This window comes from Enoplosus armatus, chromosome 6 (genome assembly GCF_043641665.1).
Source record: "Enoplosus armatus isolate fEnoArm2 chromosome 6, fEnoArm2.hap1, whole genome shotgun sequence".
Classification (NCBI taxonomy): domain Eukaryota; kingdom Metazoa; phylum Chordata; class Actinopteri; order Centrarchiformes; family Enoplosidae; genus Enoplosus; species Enoplosus armatus.
In genome coordinates this window covers 14,086,237-14,113,950 of record NC_092185.1, presented here as the reverse complement: position 1 = coordinate 14,113,950, position 27,714 = coordinate 14,086,237, and the positions used below count along the sequence as shown (strand labels likewise).

General features: G+C 42.1%; 1 protein-coding gene across 1 annotated transcript; it reads left to right on the top strand.

The window, feature by feature from the left end:
* The first annotated feature begins 96 nt into the window (after positions 1-96).
* Positions 97-27,625, top strand: LOC139286932 (cyclin-dependent kinase 17-like). The gene is made up of 17 exons (XM_070907876.1): positions 97-128; positions 10,130-10,278; positions 14,826-14,990; positions 15,936-16,069; positions 19,942-20,067; positions 22,714-22,770; positions 22,966-23,080; positions 23,621-23,715; positions 23,924-23,986; positions 24,494-24,617; positions 24,896-25,016; positions 25,547-25,644; positions 25,806-25,911; positions 26,358-26,400; positions 26,604-26,694; positions 26,866-26,943; positions 27,529-27,625. Exons 2-17 carry the CDS (start codon positions 10,152-10,154, stop codon positions 27,564-27,566), a joined length of 1,581 nt encoding a protein of 526 aa, XP_070763977.1. The 5' UTR covers positions 97-128; positions 10,130-10,151; the 3' UTR covers positions 27,567-27,625.
* Positions 27,626-27,714: the final 89 nt, after the last annotated feature.

Genomic DNA, 27,714 nt, shown 5'->3' with positions numbered 1-27,714 from the left:
CGAAACCACAAAGAAGAAGAAGCAGTCGGTTCAATTTTTTTTTCACGCTCGGAGGGAAAGACGGCATCCGGCCTGAGAAGAAGCTCCGAGGTCGGGGACTCCGGTCGGAGTAACGCTCATCGTTTCTGGTGAGAGTCCTCAAATTTTAGGTGTAGTTTTCTGTGAATTTACCACAGCGAAACAGCGGCTGAAGCACCGGTTAGAAACGTTTACACCATCCGTGCGTTGACACAAAACGGGCTTAACAATGTAGCTATGTTTACTTCACAGCCCTCAGTGTGAAAGCAGCCGTTTGTTGTGTGAGCTATTCAGGTTGTCTCATTCACCGGTGAATGGTCGCATTTAACTAAAACAAACTGTGAGCTTAGCTACACGCAGCTTAAATGAATGGTAAACTAACTTCAGAGTGGTTAATGCTTCATCGGTCATGGTTAAACATTTGTGTCAGCTTTGTTGTTAAATACCACTGGGAGCAACACAAACAGTCGGCTGGTTAGTTGTCACTAAATTGCATGAGGTTTGGTTGTGAAAAGGGAGGGCTGGCTTGCTGCTCTGCGTGTATCGTCTTGCATAGTTGCCACCAAAACATTCGCTGACCCACATTTCAGAGATGTCCTGTCTTTCTGGTCCAGATTTTTCTCTAACTACTTGAAGCACCGCGCAAACTGTACCAGCCTCTGAACTCACACAGGCAGTATTAAGAGCTTTAAGCCGTTTCAGCTGTTTGTAGGGAGGCCAGGACAGGAGCCTGCAGGGGAAACAGCTTGAGAGAGACTCCTTCAATTTCTAGGAATCTCTCATCTCAAGAGGCAGCTTTCAATGAATTCCTGCACTTATGTCTTCTTCCTATGGGGAGTTAAACTGTGAGGTTGTGTTTGTGTGAGAGATGAGTGTGAAGTTAGCAGGATGTCCAGAAGGAAGACATCATTGTTCTGCAGGGGGGAGGGATGCTCATGGCAAACTGATGAGGAAGTTCATTTGACGGGAAAAGACCCAGGAGCCCATGTGGTTACAAATTTATTGCCACATTTATTGTTCTGTCTTACTCTAAGTCTAATGCCTCAGGGCATGTATGATAAATGTATCCGAAATCACATATAAAGCAATCAAACTGATGTTCAAATAAATTAACTGTGTTCCACTGTTGCTTTGCATGGGACCAAACTCTTCATATGTCTGAAACAGAAACTTTAATAACTACCTTTGACAATCGACTAATCGATTTATCAACTATTCGTTTCAGCTGTTGATAACGAAAGATCATATCAGTATGCTTTTTCCTGCCGATAGTCAGTAATTGGTGATATTAAATTATCTCCTTGCCTACTATTTATATTAGAAAATAAACTTTGTCACTATGATATTGTTTTTTGATACTAGTGCTGATACAATATTTGAGTTTCAGTACAGATACCAAAACAATACTTTTAAATACTTATTTTGAGGAAGATCAGTATTTTTCTACAGAGGCTTTTTTCTCTTTTAGGAAAAGAAACCAAACTTCTCAAATGTTAAATGCAAACTTTTCTCAAATAAATGCAGTCAAATATATCAAATTACTTAAATCAGAAACCCTCTGATCAAAAAGTGAGTAAAGAAGCAAGCAGCTTTTGACAGTTCTGGATACTGTGCTACAGAAACATTTTGGTCAGTACCATAAAATGTACTGAGTCCTACCTGTCACTATTTACAGTTTATGTTGTTTTGCTGATGGCTGAATGAAAGAGCTGTCGTTGCACTTTCTCTCATTTCCTGTGAGCAGGTTTCAGTTTGACAGCCACAAGCTGTTGAGCTTCCTTGCAAGATGTGTATCATCCAGGAGCTTCAGGACGTGTGTCGGTTTTGGGCTCAAAATACCTTTTGTTGAGCCTGGTACCTGCAGGAGGGCAGGGAGCTTTTGGGGGATAGTGTACCCGTTTGTGTTGGTTGGACGTGGGGTCGTTCCCTTGGTGAAGGCCTTGGGGATGGTGGTGGCAGGGTAACCTGACCCGCTGTGAAACAGCTGTAGACACACGGTGCTGATCCCTCCAGTCCCAGTGCAGATCAGATGATGGGTCCAGTATGTGTGAGTGTGAGCATACACATTAATGGATGTGGGATTCTTTCTCTACTTTTGAACATGCCATGATACACAGAATGATTTCAAACCAAACTTCATAGACTTTTTGGGGGATTTTAATCCCTGGCCTAAGGTTTCGCTAATACAAGTGTGTGTTCTCTTGGAGTGAGTGTGTGTGTGTGTGAGCTCATGTTTAAGCGGCAGGCCAAGACAGCTGGCTGAAGGTTAATGTGTCACTGCTCTCTGGGGAGCAGCTGCTATGTCACAGTCAGTGCTCCTATCTATAGATAGCCATGAATACAAACTCTTCCTCTTTTCTCTGCTGCATTGACACAAGAATTCTGGCACCAGCATGCAGCTCAGGCCTCTCACATGCAGTTGCCCCACAAGACAAATGCTGCTGCTTGCGAGTTTGGCCACCTCCACTCCCCGATTCTCTATCTGATTCTGGAAGAGTCTGGTGGTAGTAAAGACCCCACTGCAGCCACTGAGCCAACTGGCCGAGAACCTGTTTGATCGAGTTATACAGTAATAACTTACACCACATATCTGGGTCGTCATCTGCAGTATTAATGTCTGAAACAGGTGAGGGACAAATATTGCCTTTTTTCCCGTCACTCTTGGCAGGATTTGCAGGAGCTGTCTGAACACTTGTCTAGTCTTATATTTGGAAGCAGACACACACACACACACACACACACACACACACACACACACACACACACACACACACATCTTCATCTAAACCAACGTTATTACAGCCAGCATAGCGTCGCATATTTGAGATGTGCTGAGGTGTTCATAATTAAGTTCTCACTGGCTTAATAAAAAAACATGTTAACTCAGTGTGTTTGGTTTTTTTAATTAGCTGAATTTAGAAAGCCCCAGGCCCACTCAACCTTGGCTCAGTAGGTTTTTCTAATCAGGGATTGAGAAAGTAGACCCCTGTTCAGCGGCTAAAAATAAATTTTGGGTTAATGGCATTATCAATTTTCCATTTAATTCCAAGCTTAGTGAGTTTCTCTCCACTCAGTGAGAAAGAAAGAAAAATAATTTCATTTTATTCAACTAAAACATTCATAAAAGATTAGTCGACAAAAAGTGAATCAACAACAATTTTGATAATCAGTCTTTCATCAAGCTGAAATGCCCAACATGTGCTGGGTTTAGCTTATTAAATGTGATGATTTGCGCGGTTTCACATTGTTAGAAAAGTAAAATTAATGTCTTTTTTGTTTTGGACTGTTAGTCGGACAAAACACGAAATTTGAAGAGGACACCTTGGACTCCAAATAACAAATAACTAACAAATAATCGAATAACAACGAAACTAATTGCTAGTTGCAGCCATATAAATGATCAATTGAAAAATAATCATGCAGCCGTAACAGAAAAAAGTCAACAAGATACCACCTTAACTTACTCTCTGCAGGATTTGCACACAACTGAGCCTGGCATGCAGGCTGTCTGAAATTACTACTACTGAGGCTACTGAGAGCTGTTTGTGTTTGCAGTTTGATATGGAAACTGATATTCTGATAACCCCATCCTGCCATCTGCCCTTAGTTAGATAGCAGCATGGCCTGTTGTTCCCTTTTAACAGCCATGAAAGGCTATCAGGACCTGCTGGTGCGACGATGAGCGCTGACGGGTAGGGAGGGGACGGCTAATTGTCGCCCTCTCTGATGCTAATGTGCTGCTCACAAACGGACGCCAGGTGACTTGACTCGGCCTCAGATGAGATGAGTCCATGCCTGGGCGATTATCTCCGTAATGAGCCAAACAGGAGTCTGTGATAATCATGCTGCCTTTTATCTAGAATAAATGAGCGCTATGAACATATCTCATGGGGAGAAATGAACACCAAAAATCTTTCCAGGATCCAGTCTGAAAAGTTGTTTTATTCGTCTGTCTGATAATATCACGCCCTATCTGTTGATCTCAGCACCCTGCTCTGAACACAGCTGGGTCCACAAGACTTATCTGTCACAATTCATGCTGGCCCATTCATCCCATTCATAAACTGTGTCATCGTGTGAAGTGTAAGTGGTGCTTTAGATGTATTGTTTCCATTTAATTTCAAAGTTGTGGTTTAGCTCTTCATGACATGTTTTGTGAAGGAAATTAATCTGAATTTGCAGTTCTAGGTATAATTGTATTTGTAAGGGAAATCTAAGAAAGAGACCCTCATTGTGTAAATATGTGAGCCTACATTTATCTCGAATATTGACAGCAATAGTAAAAGTGACTGTATTATTTCTGTGACAGATGCTGTCACTATTATAACTACACTTAACAACTAAAGTGGGGCGATACATACGAAATAATACAGTAGTAGCGCTGAAATGTGTTTTTAGAGCTGATTAATTGTTTAAGTCATAGATCAAGCCAAAATGCCAAATATCCATTCGTTCCCGTTTCTCAAATGTGAGTATTTGTTGCCTTTCTCTCTTTTACATCTTTGGAAATTGAATAGATTTGGTTTTTTGACTCCATTTTGTCTCATTTTTGTCCGACCAACTGTCCAAACCCCAAAGTATTGAATTAGCCATCATGTAAGACCAAGAAAATCAGCAAATTCTCACATTTTGAGAAGCTCGAACCATCAGTTGTTCAGTATTTGACTCCTCCTAGGAGTCTACAAAACTATATTATAGCACAGTATGTCATTAAACTGCTGCTACAAACTTGGTTATCTGCTATCTGACTGCAGGCAGTGTCGGGCCACAGAGAAAGCTCAGCGAGGAGCAGGCCTGTCACTCAAGCCGCTGTAACCATAGCAGCAGTGTTAATCAGCTGGTGTTGAATCTTATTGCCTGTGAGATCTGTGGCTGTGCGTCACTGGTCTGGTCTGGCCTCCTTCGGCCACAGGCTCTGGCTGAGTTGTCTGTTGTATTTGCCACACAAACACACACACACACACACACACAGACTGACCTGTCTGTCAGCACCTGTCTGCAGGTGACACGTGTGACAAGTGTGAAAGCAGGACGAGGAAAAACTAATGTGTGTCAGTGAGGATGGAAAAGAGCAAAGAAAAGAGGCTAAATATGATGAGAGTTTTGTGTACCATATGTTCTCACTGTTGAACTGATCCTCACCTGCTGCAGTGTGTGGAGGAAGCATGCCTGCCTGGTTGTCATGCTCAGCTCAGCACCACGCAGCACACCACTACCTCCTGCGTCTCTTGAAAAAGCCTACTTTTTTATTGTGCACAATGCAGCCTTTATATAAGGCCTCCATAATGGAGCCAGCTCCTTCACTCATGTCCTCATTGTCTTGGCCAGGATGAGAAAAGGCTGCTCTTTAGAAAAGCGAGGCTGAGCTCACCCCGTGAATCATGCCAACAGTCACGCTTGTTCTCTGTCTTCTTCTGCGAGCGAGGCAGCCAGGGGAGGCGTTTTCTAGGACCCCCGTTCTCCTGAAGGCAGTGACGTTAGGTGGTTAACTGAACCCTGTAGGGGTTGCAGAGAGGTTGCGACCTTGCCTTTCCTGTTTCTGTGGGTGGCCCAGACAGCAGTCGCCCTGTGGCAGTGATGGTAGCTGTGTTGTGATTGGTTCATCCAGCACAAGTGGGACAATTGCACACACTCCTGCAGTGATGGCGGCTTGTGGAGCTCTAGTCTGGCATAGCAGGGCTGCCGTGGGGGGTGGTGGTCCCTCACAGCAGGAACTCTGGGTTACCCTTTTGAGTCGCTCTCTGTTCATCATCATCAACACAGTCGCTGTTCGCTCCCGGCTGCAGCAGGAAAAGGACAGAATCCATATGAAGCATATGTCTATTGTCACCACTGCAGCATCCATAATGCTTCAACCCCCCCCCCCCCCCGTCTGCTTCCCCTGCAGACTGTACTGCCAGGAAAACAGAGGTGGAAAATGCAATTTAGCATACAGCTGGAGATGTCAGAGTCTGTGCGTCTCTGAGGCGAGAGTCATGTTATGGTGGGTATTGATGGCTGGTTCAGGGGATGAAAATGCAGACGTAGTCAGGGGGAGGGGGGTTTGGGGTTGCTATAGGATCTGAGATGGAGGAACACGGAAAATCAGCATGCATGCAGTCTCCTGCCGTGCTCTGCATTTTCAGCATGGAAAAAGCAGCAGGGTTGCCGTGGCAACAAATCCCGAATCAACGCAGCGCTCGGACCCCACATTCCCCCCTCTCTCCTCCTCCCTGGCCACCTCCCAGCGGATCTGGAGCTCAGACCTCAGACCGGCCTACTTAGGGGAGCAGGGATAAGGCTCGGAACAGGGATCATGTCCAAAGCTAAGCACTCGATCCCAGAGCAGGAACGTGGGCCAGCGGATACGGGTGCACAGTAGACCGCCCCCCCTCTTCTTCTCCTCTCTACTGCTGCCATTAACTTTCCATGGAACATTCAGAAAGTGATTTGTATCCAGAGTCTGCTGGATAGTAGGTCATATCCCGGTTAATTATGAGATGTTAATGTGTCCCCTCAGATCCCCATTATATACATTCAGAGGGGATTCTGGATATTACCATGGAAACTGAAGAGAGATTGACTGCAAAACCAACAGTGAGTGGCAGTCAGTTTATCCCAATTTGGTGACAGATAATCCTGATTTGAGTTTATCCCAATGAGTGTAAACACATTATAGTGATTTTGTTTGTCCAGATAGAATAATATCAGAATGAGGGATGTAACTATCGATTTCTATATTCATTGGTTTTTGATTAATTGTTTAGTCGATGAAAGGTCCTAAGGTGACGTCTTGTTTTGTCCAATCAGCAGTCCAAAACCCAAAGCTATTCAATTTCATATAAAACAGAGTAAGCAACAGAGTGAGCAGATCCTCACATCTAATAAGCTGGAACAAGCAAATATATGGCATTTTTTGCTTTATTAAATGACTGAAATGAGGAATCAATTATCAAAATTGTTGCAGATAAATGTTCTGTTTGAATTATTGACCCATTTCAGATCTAATCAGAATATTAATTTACACTGAAATCGAAAACATGCTGGGAACTGTGTCGCTACGTTCACTGTGTCGCTTGCTGTGGGAAAGAAAAACACAACTCGACAAACTCATAACTCTGATACAGAGACTATTAAATCACCAATGTTTTGATGGGTAAGTTGTCCCCTTCAGGGCACCCTTCATCAGTGTGGAATAAATAGTTTCCATCAGAGTTATGAGTGTATTTTTTTCTATCTGGAGCCCATGTTGAGGCTGCGTGTAAGACTGCAGCGAGCTGTTCGACCGACAGGCTGCTTGCCCATGCTGCAGTTGATGTGTCATGAAGCGGACTGATGTGAAGCTGTTATGACAGTCGAGTTTATATTCTGCCTCATCTCGGTTCCTGGAATAATTAGATTGATTGTTGCTTGGCTAAGAGCACAGAAGGACAGTGTGTATAAATGTAGGGTAGAAATATATATTCTGACCAGTCTGAATTGAAAAACAAGGCTGTAGTGGAGAAGAGTGCTCCATCCCTTGTACTGTGGATTGGCCCTTTTTGCCTAAATGAAACTTAGATATTTGACATGTGCACTTCTCCTCTCACAGGAAGTTCCAATTCAGAATAAAGGTAACTGCTGGACGTATCAATAGGCAACTGTTTACCAACAAGTTTGTGTTATCAACTTAAAAGGTGATGATATGTCAATGTTGTGTTCACAGCTTGTTTCTGCTTCCCCAAAAATCAGAGGAGTTTGTAACCGTGAGCCTGCTTGTATTATTACCTTTTATTTGATATTACGATGATATAGAGAGACAGGAAACATCGAGAGAGAGGGGGGGTGGCATGTGACAAAGATTGATGTCCCAGCTACAAGGTACTCACTAAACTACCACTGGATGCACTTTACTGTAATTTTACTGGGTTTTTGGGCTCAAGTTTATATATTCACAGGTTTAGGTAGTAGTGAGGTAGCTGAAAAGTTTGAAGTGTCCTTGTGTAGTTTAAATGTTCATGATCACCTTTTTAATATTTCATCTTTGCACTGTCCCAGTTGCTTTGGCCTCAAGCCCAGTTCAGACAGATGGTAGCTGCTGTCCTCTGTGTGGAGGGAATGGACGGGAGCTCTTTAAACTGTGAACAAACTTTTTAAACCAGCCGCTGTAGCTCTGAATGTACAGATGATTCAGCACCCGCATGGCCTATTTGTGATGCCAGATTTTATATACTCACAAACAGAGCTGTTTATTTGAAATCAAAGTTTTAAATCAAGGCACCAGTTTTGTTCACTGATTGGCTGCTGTCTGTTGTAACTTTGTCACTTGTTTTAAGTCAAATCTGATTTGCCATGATGATGCAGGGGGAAATTAAGTTGACTGACAAAATTAAGTTCAAGTCAGTGCTTCTTAAAGGATTGGTTCACATATTTTAAAGTCTGTCTTAAAACAATACTCACATATTGCCCATATTTACTATGAGATGGTTTTTGGTTGCTTTAATTATTGTTTCTGTCCACACTGGCAAAGAAGAGATCCCTTTCCTCTGCAATTCCAATGGAAGTGATGGGAACAGTCTTCGTTTTGTGCAAAAATACATTCTTAAGTTTAGCTGAAGATAATATGTGGCTTAAACAGTCTGACTTACACAAATCGTATGGGTATTTGCCCAAATTATTGCCTTTTTAGTTTCAAGTTAAGAAAACACAGTCCAGGGAAGCACAAAGAGGGAATTTCATTCTAAAAAAAGACTTCCCCACTTGATTTGTCACTGCTGTAAAGGCTAATATTTCCTTTTGCTGAACTTTATTTTTTTCATAGAATGAATACTGTGGATTTTGTCCCCCATCACTTACATTGAAATCACTTTAGGAAGCGATCTCTTTTCAGCCCATATGGACAGGAAGAAAACCTGTGACCAAAACCTGTTTGTGTCCATGTATGCAGGTGGCATGGTGGTGCAGTGCCCTTGAGCAAGACACTGAACCCTAAGTTGCTCCCGATGGAGGCATGGCAGCTCGGTTGCCATCGGTATGTGATTGTGTGAGTGAATGGGTGAATGAGACTTAGCTGTAAAGCGCTTTGGGAACCGTGAAGGTTGAAAAGCGCTATATAAGTGAAATCATTTACCATTCATTTATATCCATGAGAGATTATTTTAAGAAAGACTTGAAAACTGTGAATGATCCAAATAATCAACATTTAGGGGCAGCCTTAGTTTCAGCCATAGTCTGAGTGAGTAAGTTGTTGTTTCTCTGGACAGAGTTCAGGTTATGAGTTATATTAGGAAAACAAAAGGCTGTCACTAGGGAATAGTTGACTGGCAGCGAGCCCTGAGGAGCTGTGCTACTCATGTGTTTTCATGTCTGACTTTACTCATCATTGCTGCAGACAGACACTTGTCCAGATCTGCAGTAGTAATGGAGTCATCATCTCTACATTGAGGTCACAGGGAGAGGCTGCTCGTAATCTGCCTCTGCCAAACATTCCCAAATATCTTCTGTCTTGATTTGACATCTTTTTTCCCTCTCCTCCTCACACAACTGCTCTCACTGATTATCCCTCTCACACACACATACTGTCTCTAGCTCTCACAATCAGTTGCTCTCATGCACACAGTAAATGCGGCTGGAATGTGGGATGTGGACTCGATGTGGCCCAGGCTAGTCCCGCTCCATTCAGCAGCAAATCCCCCGGTTTAGGATTTGCTTTTTCAGTCCGGTGTGCCAGGGACCGTACTCTAAACTCACCCGTAAGAATCTCTCACCGACTTGTCATGTATTCCCAGGGGGAGGAATGTAAAGCAATGCGCCTGAATGAGCTGAGTCATAATTAACGCTGGAGTGCCGATTGGTCTGTGTCATTGTTCGCCCAGTCAGATACCTGATGATCCATCAACATCTTTGCTTTCAGTTTGACTCTTTGTGATTGTGAAACATGGCTGCAGGCGGATGAGGTGTCTTCCTTTTGAATTAACGGCTGTTTAGATTACAGATTTTGTCAGTGAAATATCAAGGTCCACGTCAACGCTACAGCTTACAGATAGTGGCAGTATTCCTCTCTTACTAAAACAAGCTGTATGTGTTCTTGTCGTTGTCTTCCATAGGTCACAACCACAATTTAAATGTGTATTGTTTCATGTGTCATCCTCAGGCCTCCCCTTCCCGAGAGCTCCATGGAGAAGATGAAGCGGTTCAAGCGGCGTCTCTCTCAGACGCTACGAGGCAGCCACACCATCGACGAGTCGCTGTCTGAGCTGGCTGAGCAGATGACCATCGAGGAGAACGGCCTGAAGGACAGCGGTGAGTTTTATACGCTGTTTTTAAACGTTGATGTGTATTTAGTTGCAAAGTGGGCGGAGTCACTGTATCCAGAAGTATTTTTGGATACATTTGAATGTTTTTTAATGGTATTCTCAATGTTCTTCATTGTTGTTCATGATAACACGAGGACCTACTTGAAGAATCCATTCAAAATGTACTATATCGACAGGTTACACACATATGTCCATCACTAAGTGAATAAGGGGCACTGTAGTCTAACCATTACCGTTGGCAACCAAGATTGATGTTGTGACGTGTACAAAAAAAGGTGACTCTGGTTTATTCTGAAACACCAGACTGACGTGTGAAATTCCCAGCACATTTACGTAATGAAGTGCATGACTGAAATGAGATTTAGTTACTGAATTTTAATGGACTGCATTTATAAAGCATTTTTATCCAGAGCCAAATCCAAATTTTATCTAACACTGACCCAGAATTAAACTGCTAAATATATTATCAGGGTTTTACATAGTGTAATCTTTAGCTTCAGCTCTCAGTTAGTGGTACTCACACAGAATTTTAAGCTTGATGATTGGACATTTCTTACTAAAATGCACCTCGGGAGTCATGGTTAAGATTTTATGTATGTCCAAGCCTTGGAAATCCTCTAACTGCCTGTCACTTAACATTAACTATTCAGAAAATGTTTGTGACTTTTACAGAAATAAGTCCTTCAACTTCACATCTATATTGACTGTGGTCAGCCTGTCCGACATGACTCTTTATTTATGTTACTGTGGAGACGCACCGTGCTCCACACTCGCAGATACTGTAGTCGGTTACATCATTCACTTGGATCCCACTGAAGGTTGTGGACTTCAAGGCGTCAAAATAAAAGCAGAGTGGCACAGCAGCTTATCTCTGCTGATATTCACAAAATCTGCAGGGAGCGATGGGAGGGAGCATGCCTCGGTGTGCTACCACATCGTTGCCATGGCGCTCAGGATCTGGAAACATTCTAGAGTTTCCATGACATTACCACGGCAACTTGGATGACTTGATGAAACCAGCCAGGCATCTTGATGCTTTTTTTTGCATCATTCAGCTCTTCTTCTTCTCTTTTGGCCACCCGGAGGTCCCCCCAGGCTTCTTTCAGGCCTGTCCTCAGTTTTCCTCTCTTGTCTTTTGTTCAGATGAGAAGTATTTTCCCCTTCTTCAATCAATCAGATCGTCCAAGTCTGGCCTCCACCCCCCCCCCCCCACCTCCCCCTGAGAACTAACTGGGCTTTGTAAAGAGCTTTTTGTATAGTGATTAACACCAGGTTTGGCCAGACTGTTCTGTGCTTGGTGAGTGGGGACACAGAATCGTGTGTGTGTGTGTGTGTGTGTGTGTGTGTGTGTGTGTGTGTGTGTGTGTGTGTGTGTGTGTGTGTGTGTGTGTGTGTGTGTGTGTGTGTGTGTGTGTGTGTGTGTGAGCTAGCGTGAGGGGATTGTAGCAGCCTGTGTAACAGTAAGTAGGGTAGAGAGGAGACAGAAAGGAGTAGCCAGATGAGATGTGATCTGAACTCTGTGATTGGGGAAAGCGTCCTGGTCCTGATCTGATTATGTAACACTTATAACTCAGGCCAGTGGCGGCAGCAGCTGCACAGAGATAAGGGAGAGGTGGCATAAGGACCTGGATATTACATGGTGGGCTGTGTATTTTTCTGTTTTCATAGGAAATGTAGGAGGTGCTTCATTGATTTTATAAGGGAATGTTGATGTGTGCAACAAAAATACAACAACAACCAAATAACATGTTCCAATGTTTTGACGTCCGTGCTGGAAAAACTGTTACGTAATTTTTAGCTTAATGAGACCTGCTAACCCACAGTACTCTGAATCAGCCTCGCAAAGGCAGCCTGAATCTTGTGAGCCTAATTTTGGCAATAAGATTTAAGTCTAAAAAATTGACTGAGAATTGGTTGACCCAGGCAACTGGATGCCAGACTAATCAGAAAGCTATGGGGGGTGGTTTAAATGGTGACGTGGCTTGCTTCCTCTCAAAGCTCACAAACTGCTTATTATAAGCATATATAATGAAGCATGACACTGCTATTACATGTCTCATTTCCTGCTCCAGATTCATTCAAGTTTAAGATACATTTGACAGGACAGTTGCCATGTTTTTCCAGCCTGACAATCAGGGCCAATGGTTGATGACAGCCCAGTCAGGGGTGCTTTTATCTATTCAGGGGTAGGACGTGTTGCTGTGATGTCTTAGTGAAGGAAAGCACATTCAGTCATCTTTTATACAGCCCAAAACAAATACCTATTGAGGCTAGCAAAACTACAATGACTAAATATAAAGTTGGTTTGTAATTCTAACTCTCAATGAAAAATGAAAAAAACATTTGGAATATTAATATTAATGGAGAAATGTGGGGTCGCAAGTCATCCACCAAAAACTGCAACCCAAAATGACCATCATTCCAAAATATAACAAAGAGCTAAAATGTGAAAAGGAAAAAAAATGACATGCAAACTAAAAGCAGGCAATACATTCCCACTGAAGCTGTGATTTTAGATGCAAATTACATTTCTTTACATTTAACATTGTACCTCTTGGTCATATTTTGGAATGATAGTAATTTTGCAGTTTTTGTTGGTATGTGGTGTGTGACCCCGCATTTCTTTGCATTTTTATTAACGGGCAAAACTAACCCAATGCACCTGTTCACAGTCTGTATGATTCCTTTTCTGGCTGATGGGGTAGCCAATGAGATATGGATAAAATCTTCTCTCACGTTATATTTGCAATTTAATATTGCGATACCGATATATATGGTACATTTTCTGGAAAATCAATTGAGAAGTTGTTAATGGATAAAATAACTAGACAGTGATGAGAGCCTCCACTGGCGCTCACTGTCTTTGTCAAATGTTATTTTGATCATGTACATAAAAAGTCATAAACATCTAAAAATGTCTTTCTCTCTCTGACAGTGTCTCTGTGTCTGAGCACTGCCTGCCTGCTGAACAGCTTCTCTGGGGCTCCATTTTCTCTCCTCTGTCACAGTTGGTGTTTTAGTTGGTGCTACTCTATACATAATAAATCTTTCACCTCTGTCAGCTCCATTCTTGCTTTTGGACAAACGCGCCTCTGTCAGGCAGTTATTGACCCTTTTCTCAAGCAAAGATACACTGCTGAGACTACAAGACATTTTGTTTACATACTAGACTCTCTCACTTCTCTACTTTTGATATTTACAGTATCAGGGTTAAACTGGATGAGAGACCACATTGTAACTGCCCCAGCTCTGTTTATAGTTAGGTTAGTTAACTCTTGTTTCAATGGGAGGCTGAAGAGTGTGATATTCTGGAAAAATCAAAGCAAACAACAAATTTAACAACTGTTGTCATCAGTCTCACTCTGTGTGACATTTTTCGTTTCTCCGTTTAAGCCTGCGCTTTATGCAATTGACTGTTTTACTAAGTCAGCAGTTAACTGATATTACATGAAAATCTATACATCAGTGGATTACAAGTTAAAACCTCTTATGTAACTGTGATTATTTCATGCAGTCTGGTGTGATGTTGTGTAATAAGTAATGTATAGTTAGTACATTAGAAAGCTTTTGGTCACTTAGCCACCAAAGTGCCTTTTAATTGTCATTAAAACGTTAATGATCTTTCAGCCAACTAGATTTTTTATTGATGCTTTCTGAGATTTGTGACTGTTTTAAATGATTAACGCCCATTCTTCAGAAAAAAATAACATAGGCATATGATAATTCTGAAATCATATGGATTTCAGAATATAAACAAAGTCTTACAACAGTCTCTTACAACTTGTAGATGACTAATCCGTCATGCTGTCTAGTTTGAGCATTTTAGCAGAAACATTTTTATATGTTAACAAACAATATACTCAGAAATATGCACTGTTAGAATACATTTCCACAACCGACACACAAGTGTGAAATTTATTGACCCTAATCCTTGTTGCCGATTTTGGGTCAGGTTATGCTCAATGACATGTTGTTCTACCACGTCAGAGGGCAAAAGTGACGTTCAAACCTTGGCTCCTCTCTCATGTCTGCATGCCTGGACAATCACAGCGTGAAACGGGTGTGAATGCCGGATCGTTGCTTTTGGAAAGTTACAGAAATTGTCGGACGCAAACCCCCCAAATCAGAAAAATGTGTAGGGGGTTTCTAAAGCTATTTGACTGTCCGACAAACAGTTCTGATGGAGTGTACTGACAACTTTTAGAGTGGAAGTGAATCTGAGAACTATGGGGGAGACAAAAGAGAAATGTCTGGTGTGTTTGTAAAGGACAGCAGTATTAATCATCAAATATGTGGACACTTTTTTGGTCTATCCAAGCTGATACTGGTCTTATTAGCTGCTCAGGTTTTGGCCATGATGTGACAGATTCATTCATTAAATACAGTTTCTTTGTCAATGTCATTATAAAATTCAGTGTTTCCGTTACCAGTTACATACATTCAGTCACAGACTCACATGCTCAGCCAGCAGCAGCAGCACTGCAGTTTTTATTTGTCACGATTCAACAAAAAATGTTGTGTCTTCTCCTGCAGAGCCCATCGTGAGGAATGGTCGTCCTCCGTCCGCCCACAGTGTCCACTCCTTCCTCCACCAGTACACAGGCTCCTTTAAGAAGCCGCCGCTGCGACGGCCTCAGAGCGTCATCGGTGGAGGCCTGGGCTCTCTCATGGTCATGCCTCGCAACGGCAGTCGCCTCGGTGAGACACACACACACACACACACACACACACACACACACACACTTATCACATCCACAGACACACAGGCTGGGATCACATTTGATATTTGTCTTATTCGTCCTCTGACTTACAACAGGGGTTTAGTACAGGAGATTTCTCATGGTGCCCACAGATTTTTAATCAAATTTGGAGGTGAAGCTGCTCAGTTTAGCTGTTGGATAGCTCAAATAAATGTATGAATGTAGAACATCCTCAAAACTACATGTAGAATTCTTGTCTTACACATTTCTACTGAGTCAGCTGAGCCTACACTCACACAGAGGGACATATTCTGTGTGAAAACATGTGCTCAAAACAAAACACTGCTAGAGGCATATGTTAGCTCAGACACACACACACACACACACACACACACACACACACACACACACACACACACACACACACATATCAGTACAATCATTCCAGTGTTACATTCAGTCTCATAATAAGCCATTTGTTTAAAAATAATGACTTTGGACACTTCCTCCAAACCAGCAGCTTGGATTCCCAACCCAGCCAATATTTAAATTCACATTTGTTAACATTCAGAACTAATATAAACATAAAGCCGGGAGCAAATCGTAATGTGCGTGATATGTATGAAACCTGAGTTTGTTTAGGCTTGGGAAAATTGCAGTGTGATGTATGGATTTGTCTCGTAAGGCCCCGTGGCAATGAAACAAATTACATCTATCAGTCAAACTTATTAAAACTAATATACCTCTTAAGTATGTACACAGCCAGGAGCTTGATAAGAACAGAGGGGCTCGTAAATGTGTCCAAGAGAGTGTTTTCCTTTCCTGCTGAAGTCATCAGCCGGCATTGAGCCCTGCCCTGTTTTCCACAGACCTGCGCCATCTGTTAAACTCAACCTCCCATCCTCCTTTTCTCTTTTTCTTTTTCTTTCTTTCTCTCCTCCAGATATCGTCCATGAGAACCTGAAGATGGGGTCGGACGGGGAGAGTGACCAGGCGTCGGGGACTTCCTCTGATGAGGTGCAGTCGCCCACGGGTGTTTGTCTGAGGAACAGAGGGAACAGACGCATCTCTGCAGAGGTGGGATTTATTTCAGACTTTCATTGTCCTTGCATAGCCTTTCTGCTTTTTTAAATGGAGGAAATGTTGTGTGATATGAGTCACTGGCTACTATTAACAAGCTTTGGCATTTAAATATGTTACTGTTATGAATCATGACACATTTATTCATACCTGGCTTCATGGTTCAATCTCCATTTTGTCTTTGAAGGTAAGTTTTGATTAATTTCCCTGAAAAACAAAACAATCTGAGCGCTTGACATAAGACTGTTCTGCAAGAACTGGTATTTAATAATGTGTGCATTACAGCGCCATGCTGTAACTCAGTGTAGGCGTATTCTCGTAATGTGTCATGAACACGCTGAAGTCCTCAGCTGCCCACATAAGTGCAGCAGGACACACACACACACACACACACGTGCACACAGTGACTCTACATACTGTACTGCTGAACATACTTTTGAAATCTGTTAAAAAGGTTTCAGTCGCCATCATCCGCCACCCACCCACTTACTTACTCTCTCTCTTTTACACACACACACACACACACACACACACACACACACACACTGTGTCAGTAAGGGGCAGGCAGACTTTGACATTCCTCTGGTGGTTACATAATGTCAACACATTATGAAAAGACTTCTCGCTGTGATTATTATTATTTTTTTTGCTGTTGTCTGAGAGGGATTTCATTTTACCAGAGGCATTTTTTTAATCCCGGGTGTGTGACTTTGCTTGTATTAAATACAGCGTTTAAACATTTGAAAATGAAAGAAAGCCGCTGTAAAGAAGAAGTTGTCGCAGAGTTTTATCCAGCAGAGCATATAGAAAGGCAGACGACACAAATGCAGAACCAGATCAAGGGTGAAGGCTTTAATCCAGCTGGCTCATAGGGAGACATTAAAAGGCAGTTTGTAAGTAAGAGGAGAAGTCACACTGTTTTATGTTACGGTAACATAAAGTGTGCTCATTGGGCTTTTCTTGAATTTAGCAGATTTCTGACATTGACATCACACATACATCACATTTATAGGTTAGTAATTAAAGGGAATCAGATGGACAAAATGATATCAGTGTTGATGCTTCTTTCATTTGTTTTGTGTTCAACATAATCCAGAATTAAATCTTAAGTCTTGAATCTTAAGTAATGTAAAAATCCTGTATATCACAACATGTGTTATATATTAATAACAAAACCATTTTATTGTTTATTGTTTGGATTGTATTTGAGGATTTTAAACAATATCTGAAACTGTGTGTTTATCTCTGTCTTTCTTTACAACAAAGCCAAGATTTGGTCCCTTCTGTCCATCTTAATGGCTATTAATGGGACGACTAATGATGTACAACTGACGTGTCAGTACCACTGACTGAACTTCTTGAATAAACGTACTGAAGATTTGTTTGGGCAATAGATTTGTAATCATTTATCATTTTGATGTAAAGTCTCTTGCACATCCTACAATCCTATCAGCAGCTATTAAGACAGTTTGAAAGTTTTACTTTAGTATTAAATACAATTAAAACATGACATCTGACCACTTTAAAATGTTGCAAACAAATGTTCCTATTTTCATAAAAGAACCCAAACTAATTTAATTTAATGTAAAGAATCTGCAGCATTTAAGAAAAAGAGCAGACATATACTTTTTCATTGTGTATTTTGATGTGTGGTTCCTTGCCAGGGAACCACATGTTGCACAGTTACCTGCTGGGTCATCACGTCTTGTGATTGAAGAACACACACTTTCCTCCCTCTGACAGTGTTTATTGGTTGGTTTGATTGCAGGACCTCTGAGGATTTACAAGCAGATACGAGTAGCTGCACAGACAAACCGAGCATGCAAGACTGCACCAAGAAAAAAAAACCCTTAAACGTGTAGTTAAGCAGCTTACTCAGTTTGGGGCTACCCGCACACAGAGACATGACACATCACCTCTCGCTGTGTATCGAGAAAGTGTGCAAGCAGTGCACCCTACACTTCCTGTGACTGTTTCACAACCAGAAATGGTTTATTTGGACAGCAGCACGAACACACAAACACACAGTTATACTTCTTCTAGATTTCTTCTAGCAGCCCAACAGACACCGTGTATTGTTTGTGCTGGTATGAGCAGCGTGATTGACCGCTGGGCTTGTTGTTGATGAAGTGATCCAACAGCCAAATCACTGTGTGGATTCTTTGTCTTTGTGCTGATGTGACACTCAGAGGTGGAACAGTCGAAGAAGAAGAGGAGAAGGAAGTGTAGGAGGCAGAGTGAGGAAATCCCTTCGTCTGTGGTCAGGTAGAGGATTGTACGTCTCTCACTGGAGAGGAAGCAGGGCTGTTTTGGGATTACATCACAAGGATTACTGTAATACGGTCCAGATGGGCCCCTGTTGTAACAGATTAGGACGGGTTGATTGGACAACTGGAGGCGGGTAGGTGGGGGGTGCAAAGGTCAGGTGATGGATGGCATCACTTGCTCTGGGGACAAACCTCCAATCCTGACCCAGCACACAGAAAAGACAGACCAGCAGAACAGAATATACCATTCACAAATAAAGATACAGAGGCACACCATAGCAGCCTAGCAGCTCTTTATGTGACTTTATTATTTTGATAATCGATTTATTATTTAGCATCTCCAATGTGGGAATTGGCTGCTTTTCATTTTATACGACAACAAACTAAAAATCTTTGGGTTTTGGACTGTTGGTCAGACAAGATAAGTTAAGATAAGATAACTTGTAGACGTCAGTTTGGGCGGTAGGAAATTGTAATGGAACGTTCCCCTATTTTCTGAAATTTTATAGACAAAGGGATTAATCGAATAATTGAGGAAATAGTCAGATAATGACAATAATCGTTAGTTGCAGCCCCATATTATAAATTGTTGCAGATTAATTTTCTGTCAATCGACTAATCACTTAATTTACTATTTGTATCACCTCCACAGCAATAAACACTGAGATTATAATAGATAATTAGGAATATATTTAGATCTGGTACAAAGCACAACCCTTTATATGCTAACTGATTAATTAATAAAAAAATAATTTTAAAATGCATCCAAAAAAACAAATCTTCAAAGCAGCAAAATCTGTCCTGTTACATTCATCATCAGAGTATCAATTTCTTTACAGGAGAAATAAGTCTGTTTAAATCTGTCCACTGAAGACGTCCACAAAGACAAAAAGCTGAGTCACTGTCATGGTTTGAATAAAGGGTTGAAGGGTCAGTTGACCCGTCCACAAGTCGGTCGCCTTCAGTTACAGATTCATCAATGAGTTTATGGAAATGTGGAAAGTTCAAAGTTGGACAATGTTTGTTAGGAGGGAGGGGAGGAGTGGTGGGGTGTTACTAAGTGTCCAGTGTTACCTCAGAGGGAGTGGAAGTAGATTTAAAGCAGATAGAGAGAGAGAGAGAGGCTGGATTAACAGTAATCTAACAAATAGAGGAAATGCATGATGGGAAGAATCCAGGCGTTGTATTGTGAGTGTGTGTTTTATTTTATATAACAAGTCATTAGGATCATGCTTTAGTACTTTGTTGCTCTGGGAAAGACTTTACCCCGAACTCTTAAAGGGCTCCACAGGCAGCCTTTATTATGTACACAAGTCTGCTACACAAGACTGTATAGACGCATGCTGCTACACGTGTATTTATACACACACATACACACACAGCCCTCTCTGTTGACCATTGAGGCCTAAAGCTGGCTGGTTCCTACAGATTCTACTTGTTTACTCTGGGTTTCTGCCATTTTGTTGTCAATCATCGGTATGTATTCAGAGCTTACGCTGTTTGCTGAGGGTTTACTCCTGTTTTTTCAGGGTTTTACATTGTGTTGACACTGCTTTTAAATTGGGTTGTCTTGTTTTTATCTATTTGTGTGCGCGTGTGCAGGACCTGAACAAACGTCTGTCCCTGCCGGCCGACATCCGGATACCTGACGGTTACCTGGAGAAGCTGCAGCTGAGCAGCCCACCCTTCGACCAGCCGCTGAGCCGACGCTCGCGCAGAGCATCACTGGTGAGACGTAGAGAGAGAAAAGGAGGAGAGGGCTGGAGAGATTGAAAGAAAGAAAAGAGAATGTGATGATAAGACAGAGGAGGAAGATTTGAAATTGGCAGAGCAGTCAAATTAATAAGTAAACATCAAAATTACCTTTCTGTTTTCTTACCTCTATGTTTGCAAGTGTACCTGCTTGAGCAAAGACACCTTTTCACCTTTGCCAGCTCCACAGGTGCAGTGCTTGAGCTGCTCAATTTCTTTATTTTTAGGAGAGATGAGCAAAAATAAAAATGTCTTATGTGGATTAGTCTTGTGTCATTATCCTTACAATATCAGAAAATGTAAGCTCCTTTGGAAAAAGTATTTAGATCCTTTACTTAAAGGTGCACTCATCAGTATTTGTATATTAACAGTGGATCAAATCACTACATGTACTATTAAAGTGGTCGCTTGTAACAACAAACCCACAGAGAATTATCATCTGACTGTAGTTTCCTTCAGCTCTAGGGAGCGTTTTCATGTCTTTCAGCTCATTGTTTTTAAGTTTTATAGCCTCAAACTCCACTCTCAGCATTGTTTCCTACCCCAGCAGGCAGCTGTGTTCAGTTTTCAAGGTCTGATTAACCCACTGTACACTACCTGCCCAGCACCAAACATCAGACAAAGTTTACCATTCCTGTTAGCAATGTGCCCATGGATGTACCGACAACTATCACTGGATTACTCTGAAAACTTGAAAACAATATGATTCTCAGGCAAATTCTAGAGTCATAAGGAGCATTTTTTTCCCTATGATTTCTAAGCCATGACGTTTATTCGCGGATATAAATGAAATTCTCAGCAAGTGTTAGTCACACCGTCTCATTTGACAGCATTATGACTCAGAGGTGAGTGCTATTTTGACGCAAATTGCAATTTGGCGCAAGCTGGTGTTTTTACCTGCATTGCCTCCTTGAGGTGTGTGTCACAGCCTCTGCTGCTGCTACTGTTGACCGTGCTGGTAAACGTCAAAAACAGTGGGCCAAACTCCAATGCTGCAATAACTAACTTGGCACACACTTGTCCCTTTCACCTCCATGCAGTGTCTTTGCCACACTTGAGTCTGTTGGCAAATAAAACTTATTAAATACCTGACAAATCAATCACTTCATCACATTCCTGCTCACTGATTTTCACCATTGCCCACAATGCACCTAATACAAGTAGATAAAGGGATCGCTACCTCAGTATAAACTGTATGGCAAAATCTCTGTCGGTTGACAAATATACATATCATTTTATGACATATATTCATCATATCACCCAAACCTTGTCTTATCTAACATTTTGCAGCTAAAATCTGGATCTGCGAGGCAGCTAGTAGCCACCACTGTCCGATAAAAGTAGTGGAATAGAAACTACAATATTTCCCTGTGAAAAGTGGAGAGAAAGTAGCTAAAAAAAACCTGCAAGTGCTACTGTAATACCTCCAATCTGTGCTTATGTAAATGTACAGTACTTGCTGCCCACGTCTGAGATCGAGCAGTTCTGATCTGAGAATCAACCGCAGAAATGGAAGGAAAGAGAAAGAGCGAGGCTGTCAGGGAGGGAATGCAGAATATAAAGATAGCTGTGAAAGTTATGTTTTATTTAAAGACAGCAAGAAACAGAAGTGAGAGAATGAGCTCTCACACCTCTGACTGTCTAATCTCATCCTCTCAGCCTGTTGTCATGTGTTTACATTGCACCTCGACATTCACTTTGTCAGCACCCTCAATAATTCGCTTGTGGCTTTACTTTGAATATGCATCTGTCAAAAGCAGAACAGGGGAAATGTATGAACACTGCACCTCACCCAGTCCGCTGCATTTGCATACATGCTCCCCTGCAGAGTTGTTTATAGTGCTGAATGGCTTTGCTCAATATGTGTTCGACATGTTGAAAATCTGAGAGCCACCCAGACCTCTCAGCTTATCTGGCACTGGTCTTCATGCTGCACAGAGGGTCAGTTTAATGTCTGCTGAAGCTGCTGATAGTTTTGAAAAGCTTCCTGAAGACTCAAGATGGCTTCTTTTAAACTCTGCCTTTCATAACAAGTATTGCATCTTAATTATTAAAAAGTTTGTATGTGTGCTTTTTGTAACAGAGCGTAAGTGTAACCTGCATTTTTCCCCCTAATGTTTTATTTCTAAAGCACATTAGGCCTGCAACTAATGATTGTTTTATTTTATATGTCCCACAGCTTAAAGTGATGTATTTAGATAGTAACCAAATATATTCAGTTCACTATCATACATCAGAATGGCATCAAATCCTGACATTAGAGAAGCTGAAACCAGCTAAATTCTCGCCATTTTTGCACGCTTAAAAGATAGTTGTCAATTAATTTGACTAATTATTGAAGCTCTAAAAGACATCAGAGTTTTTCATTGCGTGTTAAGTGTCCTTTATAAATAAAGTTTGCCTTCCCTTCCCTATAAACAAACACATTGGAAAAGCCAAAAGCCAATGGTCCTTTGTCACAAGAGATTAGCTCTGATGGTGGTTGGGGGTGTGTGACCTCCTTGCATCCCCCCTCTGTCGCTGCGAGGCCGTCATAAGGATTTGCCGTAGTGCCTGTAAGCTTGTCAGTGCTAATAAAGACGCTCCCCTCATTAATGCTGTTTGTCCTCTTCTCTCCTCCAGTCAGAAATAGGATTTGGGAAGCTGGAGACCTACATCAAACTGGACAAACTGGGGGAGGTACGTGAGAGTGTGTTTTCTCCTTTAACCTTGACTTCTTCACAGGTGCTAATGTTCTCATAGGGGGTGATGTAACACACACGCACACACAGACGCAGGTTTAGAGTTTACTTTTAACCTCTCACAGCCCGACTGCGCTGCATCAGTCCAGATTCTGCAACTTTTCCTCACCTCCTTCCTTCTCCTGTCCTCCAGGGAACGTATGCTACAGTCTTCAAGGGGAGGAGTAAGCTGACGGACAACCTTGTGGCGCTGAAGGAGATCAGACTGGAGCATGAGGAGGGGGCGCCATGCACAGCTATCCGAGAAGGTAGAAAGATCCAGCGTTGCACCATCAACCTCATACATCACCCACAAATGCCTCCAGTTCTAGTGTTTTATAATAAGCAGATATGTAGTCCAGTTGAAGGTTTTCCTGTGATTCTTTTTCCCGGGTATCCTGGGATTTCTCGCCATAAAAGAAGTTTGATTTTAAACTCCAGATAATGAATTATTAATTTGTATTGTAATTTTCTGAAGGTATTCTTTCATATTCATTAGATTGTGTGGTAGTAGAACAACAATTCCTCTTAAAAGTATTCTGTCTTTAAGGTGAGAACAAACGTTAATCCAAACATCAGAATCATTTGATCCACTGTTTTTTAGCATATTCTCTTAACAGTTTTATGTCCAAGTGGTTATATGAGAGTGTATGTAGAGTGTATGTAGTGTGTATGTAGTCTGATCTGGTCTGAAGCCGCCAATTTGTCATATTGTTTTGATAGTTTGAAACCTCACGCCAGAAACTTCACAAATAAGCTGAGTGTAATCACATCCTCACTGTTACAGCTGACTCTTTATTTTCCTCTAGTGTCGTTATTGAAGGACCTGAAACACGCCAACATTGTGACGCTGCACGACATCGTCCACACAGACAAGTCGCTCACACTGGTCTTCGAGTACCTGGTGAGACCCACAAAACCTCTGCCCTCACTTTATGCATGACTCGAATGTTATTCTGTGCACGGACTAAAATAAACACATTTTACATCATGATTATTCATGACCCTCTGCAGAGTAGAGGATGATAATACAGGAACACAACAGTTCAACTGTTGCAGGTGGCGTGCCTGTAGCCTCTTTACTCTTCTAACGCCCCCCCCCTCTCGTCTAGGACAAAGACCTCAAGCAGTACATGGACGACTGCGGGAACATCCTGAGCATGCAGAATGTCAAGGTGAGCCTCCGCAGGCGGCCTGCTGGCCCGGCCAACTTCATCAACTATCACGACTTTGAGGTTGCTGGTGTCTAAACAAGAAACACTGTTAGTGTGCCCCCTGGTGGTGGAGTGTAGACAGTGTGGGGGGTTTGAAGTTTGTTGTCTTAACCTCACTTTTCCACACAAATATATTTTGATTGTATGCATTTTGTTGAAATTTGCTTTAAAGTCCTTTTGAATAGGACTGAAAATACTTAAAACTGCATATTAAAACTCATGTCAGGCTGTTTAGAAAGAGCGCGTAAATACTGTGTTTCTACAAGCATCAGTTCACAATTCAGTGCGTTTTAACTTAGATTTGATTCTTCTGAGTAATCTATACTCCAGAGGGGTTTAGATAAATTGCATGAAATGTAGCAACAGCATCTGTAATAAATAAAATCCATAATTTATATTTCGCATCAGTTTGAAACTGATTTGACCAGCATGATGGTAGTTGCTGATTTGAAATATCTCTTTCTCCAGATTTTTCTGTTCCAGATCCTGCGAGGCTTGGCGTACTGTCACAGACGGAAAGTTCTTCACAGAGACCTGAAGCCCCAGAATCTGCTCATCAACGACAGAGGAGAACTCAAACTAGCTGACTTTGGTAAAAAAACAAAAAAACAAAACAGTACTCGCATCAGTTATTTATTTGCATAAGTGTCGGAGGTTTTTTCTTCAAATGAATTATATACCATGTGGATGAAAAGTGTTTTTACATTTCTGAAGCTGCATTCATCCATATTTTCCAAATCGTCCATGATACAATGAGCCATATTAAGAAATTGATGAATATTTAGCATTTTGGAATGAAACCCTTCAAATGAGCTTCTACCAAATGTATCCTTTGGATCTGTTTTAATTTCTCATATTTCTGCTCCACAGGCCTGGCGAGGGCCAAGTCTGTGCCCACTAAAACATACTCTAACGAGGTGGTAACGCTTTGGTATCGGCCCCCCGACGTGCTGCTGGGCTCCTCTGAGTACTCCACACAGATAGACATGTGGTGAGTGGGCCTCACTCTACAGGGGTGATTACAACTGTTGGAAAACACTAAGAAGACTCCTGGCTACTCTCTCTTTATGTCCACAAATAATAATACAAGGATTCCTGTCATGAATTTCTAATTATTTTAAGTCTCTAGCCGCTTCAGTGATTTGTGGTACAAGCACAGATGTTTGGAGATTCTTTCATTTAATTGATGCTCTTCTGTTGAGTGATTTATGAAGTGAGCAGCAGACAAGTGTCCTAATCTACAATGAAAAGACTTTGAAGTGGCACATGGCTGTTAATGAAACACGCTCAAGCTGTTGTGGAATTTAACTGTGAATGTTTTCCCTTAAACGTCAAAGTGCCCTGCTGCTTTGGAAATGATTTCCTGCCTCTTCCTTTTGATATTTCACTCAGTGGACAGACTGAAAACTGGTTCGATTCAGGGAGTTACAGAAGACCTGTTGAGTTGAAGGTGTTGGTGTTAAAGCGTCTGTCAGAGATCTCTTTATGACCTGATCCCTCCTGTCTGTGTCTTCCTGTCAGGGGTGTGGGCTGTATATTCTACGAGATGGCTGCCGGCAGGCCCCTGTTCCCTGGCTCCACAGTGGAGGACGAGCTGCACCTCATCTTCAGGCTGCTAGGTCAGTGCTGCCCCCTGCTGACAGGGAAGCACTCAAACTTTTAATATGATCCTTTAATCACATTAACCCTGGCATGTAGCCCCCGTGGCAGCGTGAAAAGCCCCTCCAGCTGCCGTGGCAAAGCCTGACTCTAACAGGGTCAATTGAATGTCCCTCCACAGGCACTCCCACAGAAGACAGCTGGCCTGGAATATCTTCTATTGACGAGTTCAAGTCCTACAAGTTCCCCAAGTACAAAGCCCAGCCCCTCATTAACCACGCACCCAGGTAAGACTTGGAAACTTAAAATCTGAACATGTGCTTCTTGTTCTACTATACATGGATTGCTTTCAGATATGGTGTTCTGCAGCTTATCAAATGTTACATGAGGTTGTTTCACATATTTACATGGCCTTTACAGTTTCTTAACACTCCCCTCCCTCACCTCTCTTGTTAGCCCTCTAATCACTGGAGATGGGAATGAGCAAATGTTTCTAATCAGACCCAGGTATAAGAGAGGAGCTGCTGTATGTAGAGCTTTTTAGATTGTAGAGAGTTAGACATTAGTATTATTGGTTTGTTTAGTTAGCAGTGTGTGCTCTGTGTCACTTCCTGTAAGGAAATCCTGTGGAATAGTTGACTGTGTTTCCTTCCTTACACTCGCCAGCATCTGTGAGTCACCCCCACCTCTACTGACCTCCCTCTCTCCTGCCCTCTCTTCCCCCTCCCTGCAGGTTGGACACTGATGGCATCGACCTGCTGATGTCATTCCTAAAAGTGAGTCTTGCTATATTTGCCAGGCGTGAACGGGATGTTTAAAAGTAGTGTAACACATTTTGCAGCTATGTTAAGACTGTATTTTGGGAAAGAAGTGCATCAAGGCGCTCCAACACGTCCTCATGCAATCGTACACTGATGACCCCATTTCTTTGACGTCCTTTAATGACTCTATGTTTCTTTTACTTCCTCCCGAATTTCAGTATGAGTCGAAAAAGAGGATCTCTGCTGATGAAGCAATGAGACAGCCGTACTTCAGGAGCTTGGGGCCACGTGTGCTCCCACTGCCAGAGAGTGAGTAATGAAATGGCAACGCAGTAATGCAGACTTGGCAGGCTACGCTGTGTACAACTTGAAGGATATTGCAGTGTACAGTGAGGATCAGTTACGGCCACATAACAAAGCCACTATTCTCCTGGCAAGATGGGATTTCTGTTGCACTGACTGACTCTTTATGTCTGGCAGGCATATCCATATTCACACTGAAGGAGGTCCAGTTGCAGAGGGACCCCGGCTACCGGAACTCATCGTACCCTGAGTCAGGTGAGGAATAATGAACACTTCACAGTGAAAACGCAAGCCATCAAACATACTGCATGAGGGTCTGGTATGTATGCTAGTGTTCTTAAAAACAACAGGAAGTTAGTTTTTGTAGTTTGGCCCAGTTGCAGCAGTGGCTGTGACACAACTCATGGAGGCAATTAAGGTACTTGAACCATATTGCAGCAGATTCGCCTTTATTTTCCTTCTTGATATTAACTTGGTCAAATGTGAACACACAGACATGATACACATTTTTATTTTCAGTGTGACTTACACTTATAGAAAATAGAAAAAAAATGCTCCTTCAACTCCAGAATTTGCCTGAGAATCATCACGTTTTTAAGTTTTCTTCTTTATCAAAGTAATCCAGTGATAGTTGTCTGGACATCCACAGATACACCGCAAACAGGAACTGCTAATAGCTAATTCGGCATACTTTTAATGGTGCCACTGTGCCAATATGTGAACAAATATAGGCAAAAACTAGGTTCAGCCCACAGTGTCAATGAGAGTCTGACTTTGAAATCCCCTGCTGTAAATGATATAAAACAGAATAATGGACGCTTTTTCTTTGTTTCCCCTCAGGCAACGGAAAGAGCAGAAGACAAAGCATGCTGTTTTAGATTCTCTGGACTGTATTTTTTTTATTTGGGAAGGATCTCCTAGCTGTACAGTCTCGCCGATGGATCAGTAACCTGAGATGGATGTTTAGCGTGGAGCATCATCATCGTCATCATCACTCCCCCCCCAAACTACTTGGGGAAACTTGTC

Excerpts from the sequence above, each read along its gene's own strand:
- LOC139286932 (XM_070907876.1), top strand. The coding sequence starts at position 10,152 with ATGGAGAAGATGAAGCGGTTCAAGCGGCGTCTCTCTCAGACGCTACGA. Across the intron at positions 10,279-14,825 it reads GAACGGCCTGAAGGACAGCG|AGCCCATCGTGAGGAATGGT; the intron begins GTGAGTTTTATA and ends CTTCTCCTGCAG. Across the intron at positions 14,991-15,935 it reads TCGCAACGGCAGTCGCCTCG|ATATCGTCCATGAGAACCTG; the intron begins GTGAGACACACA and ends TCTCTCCTCCAG.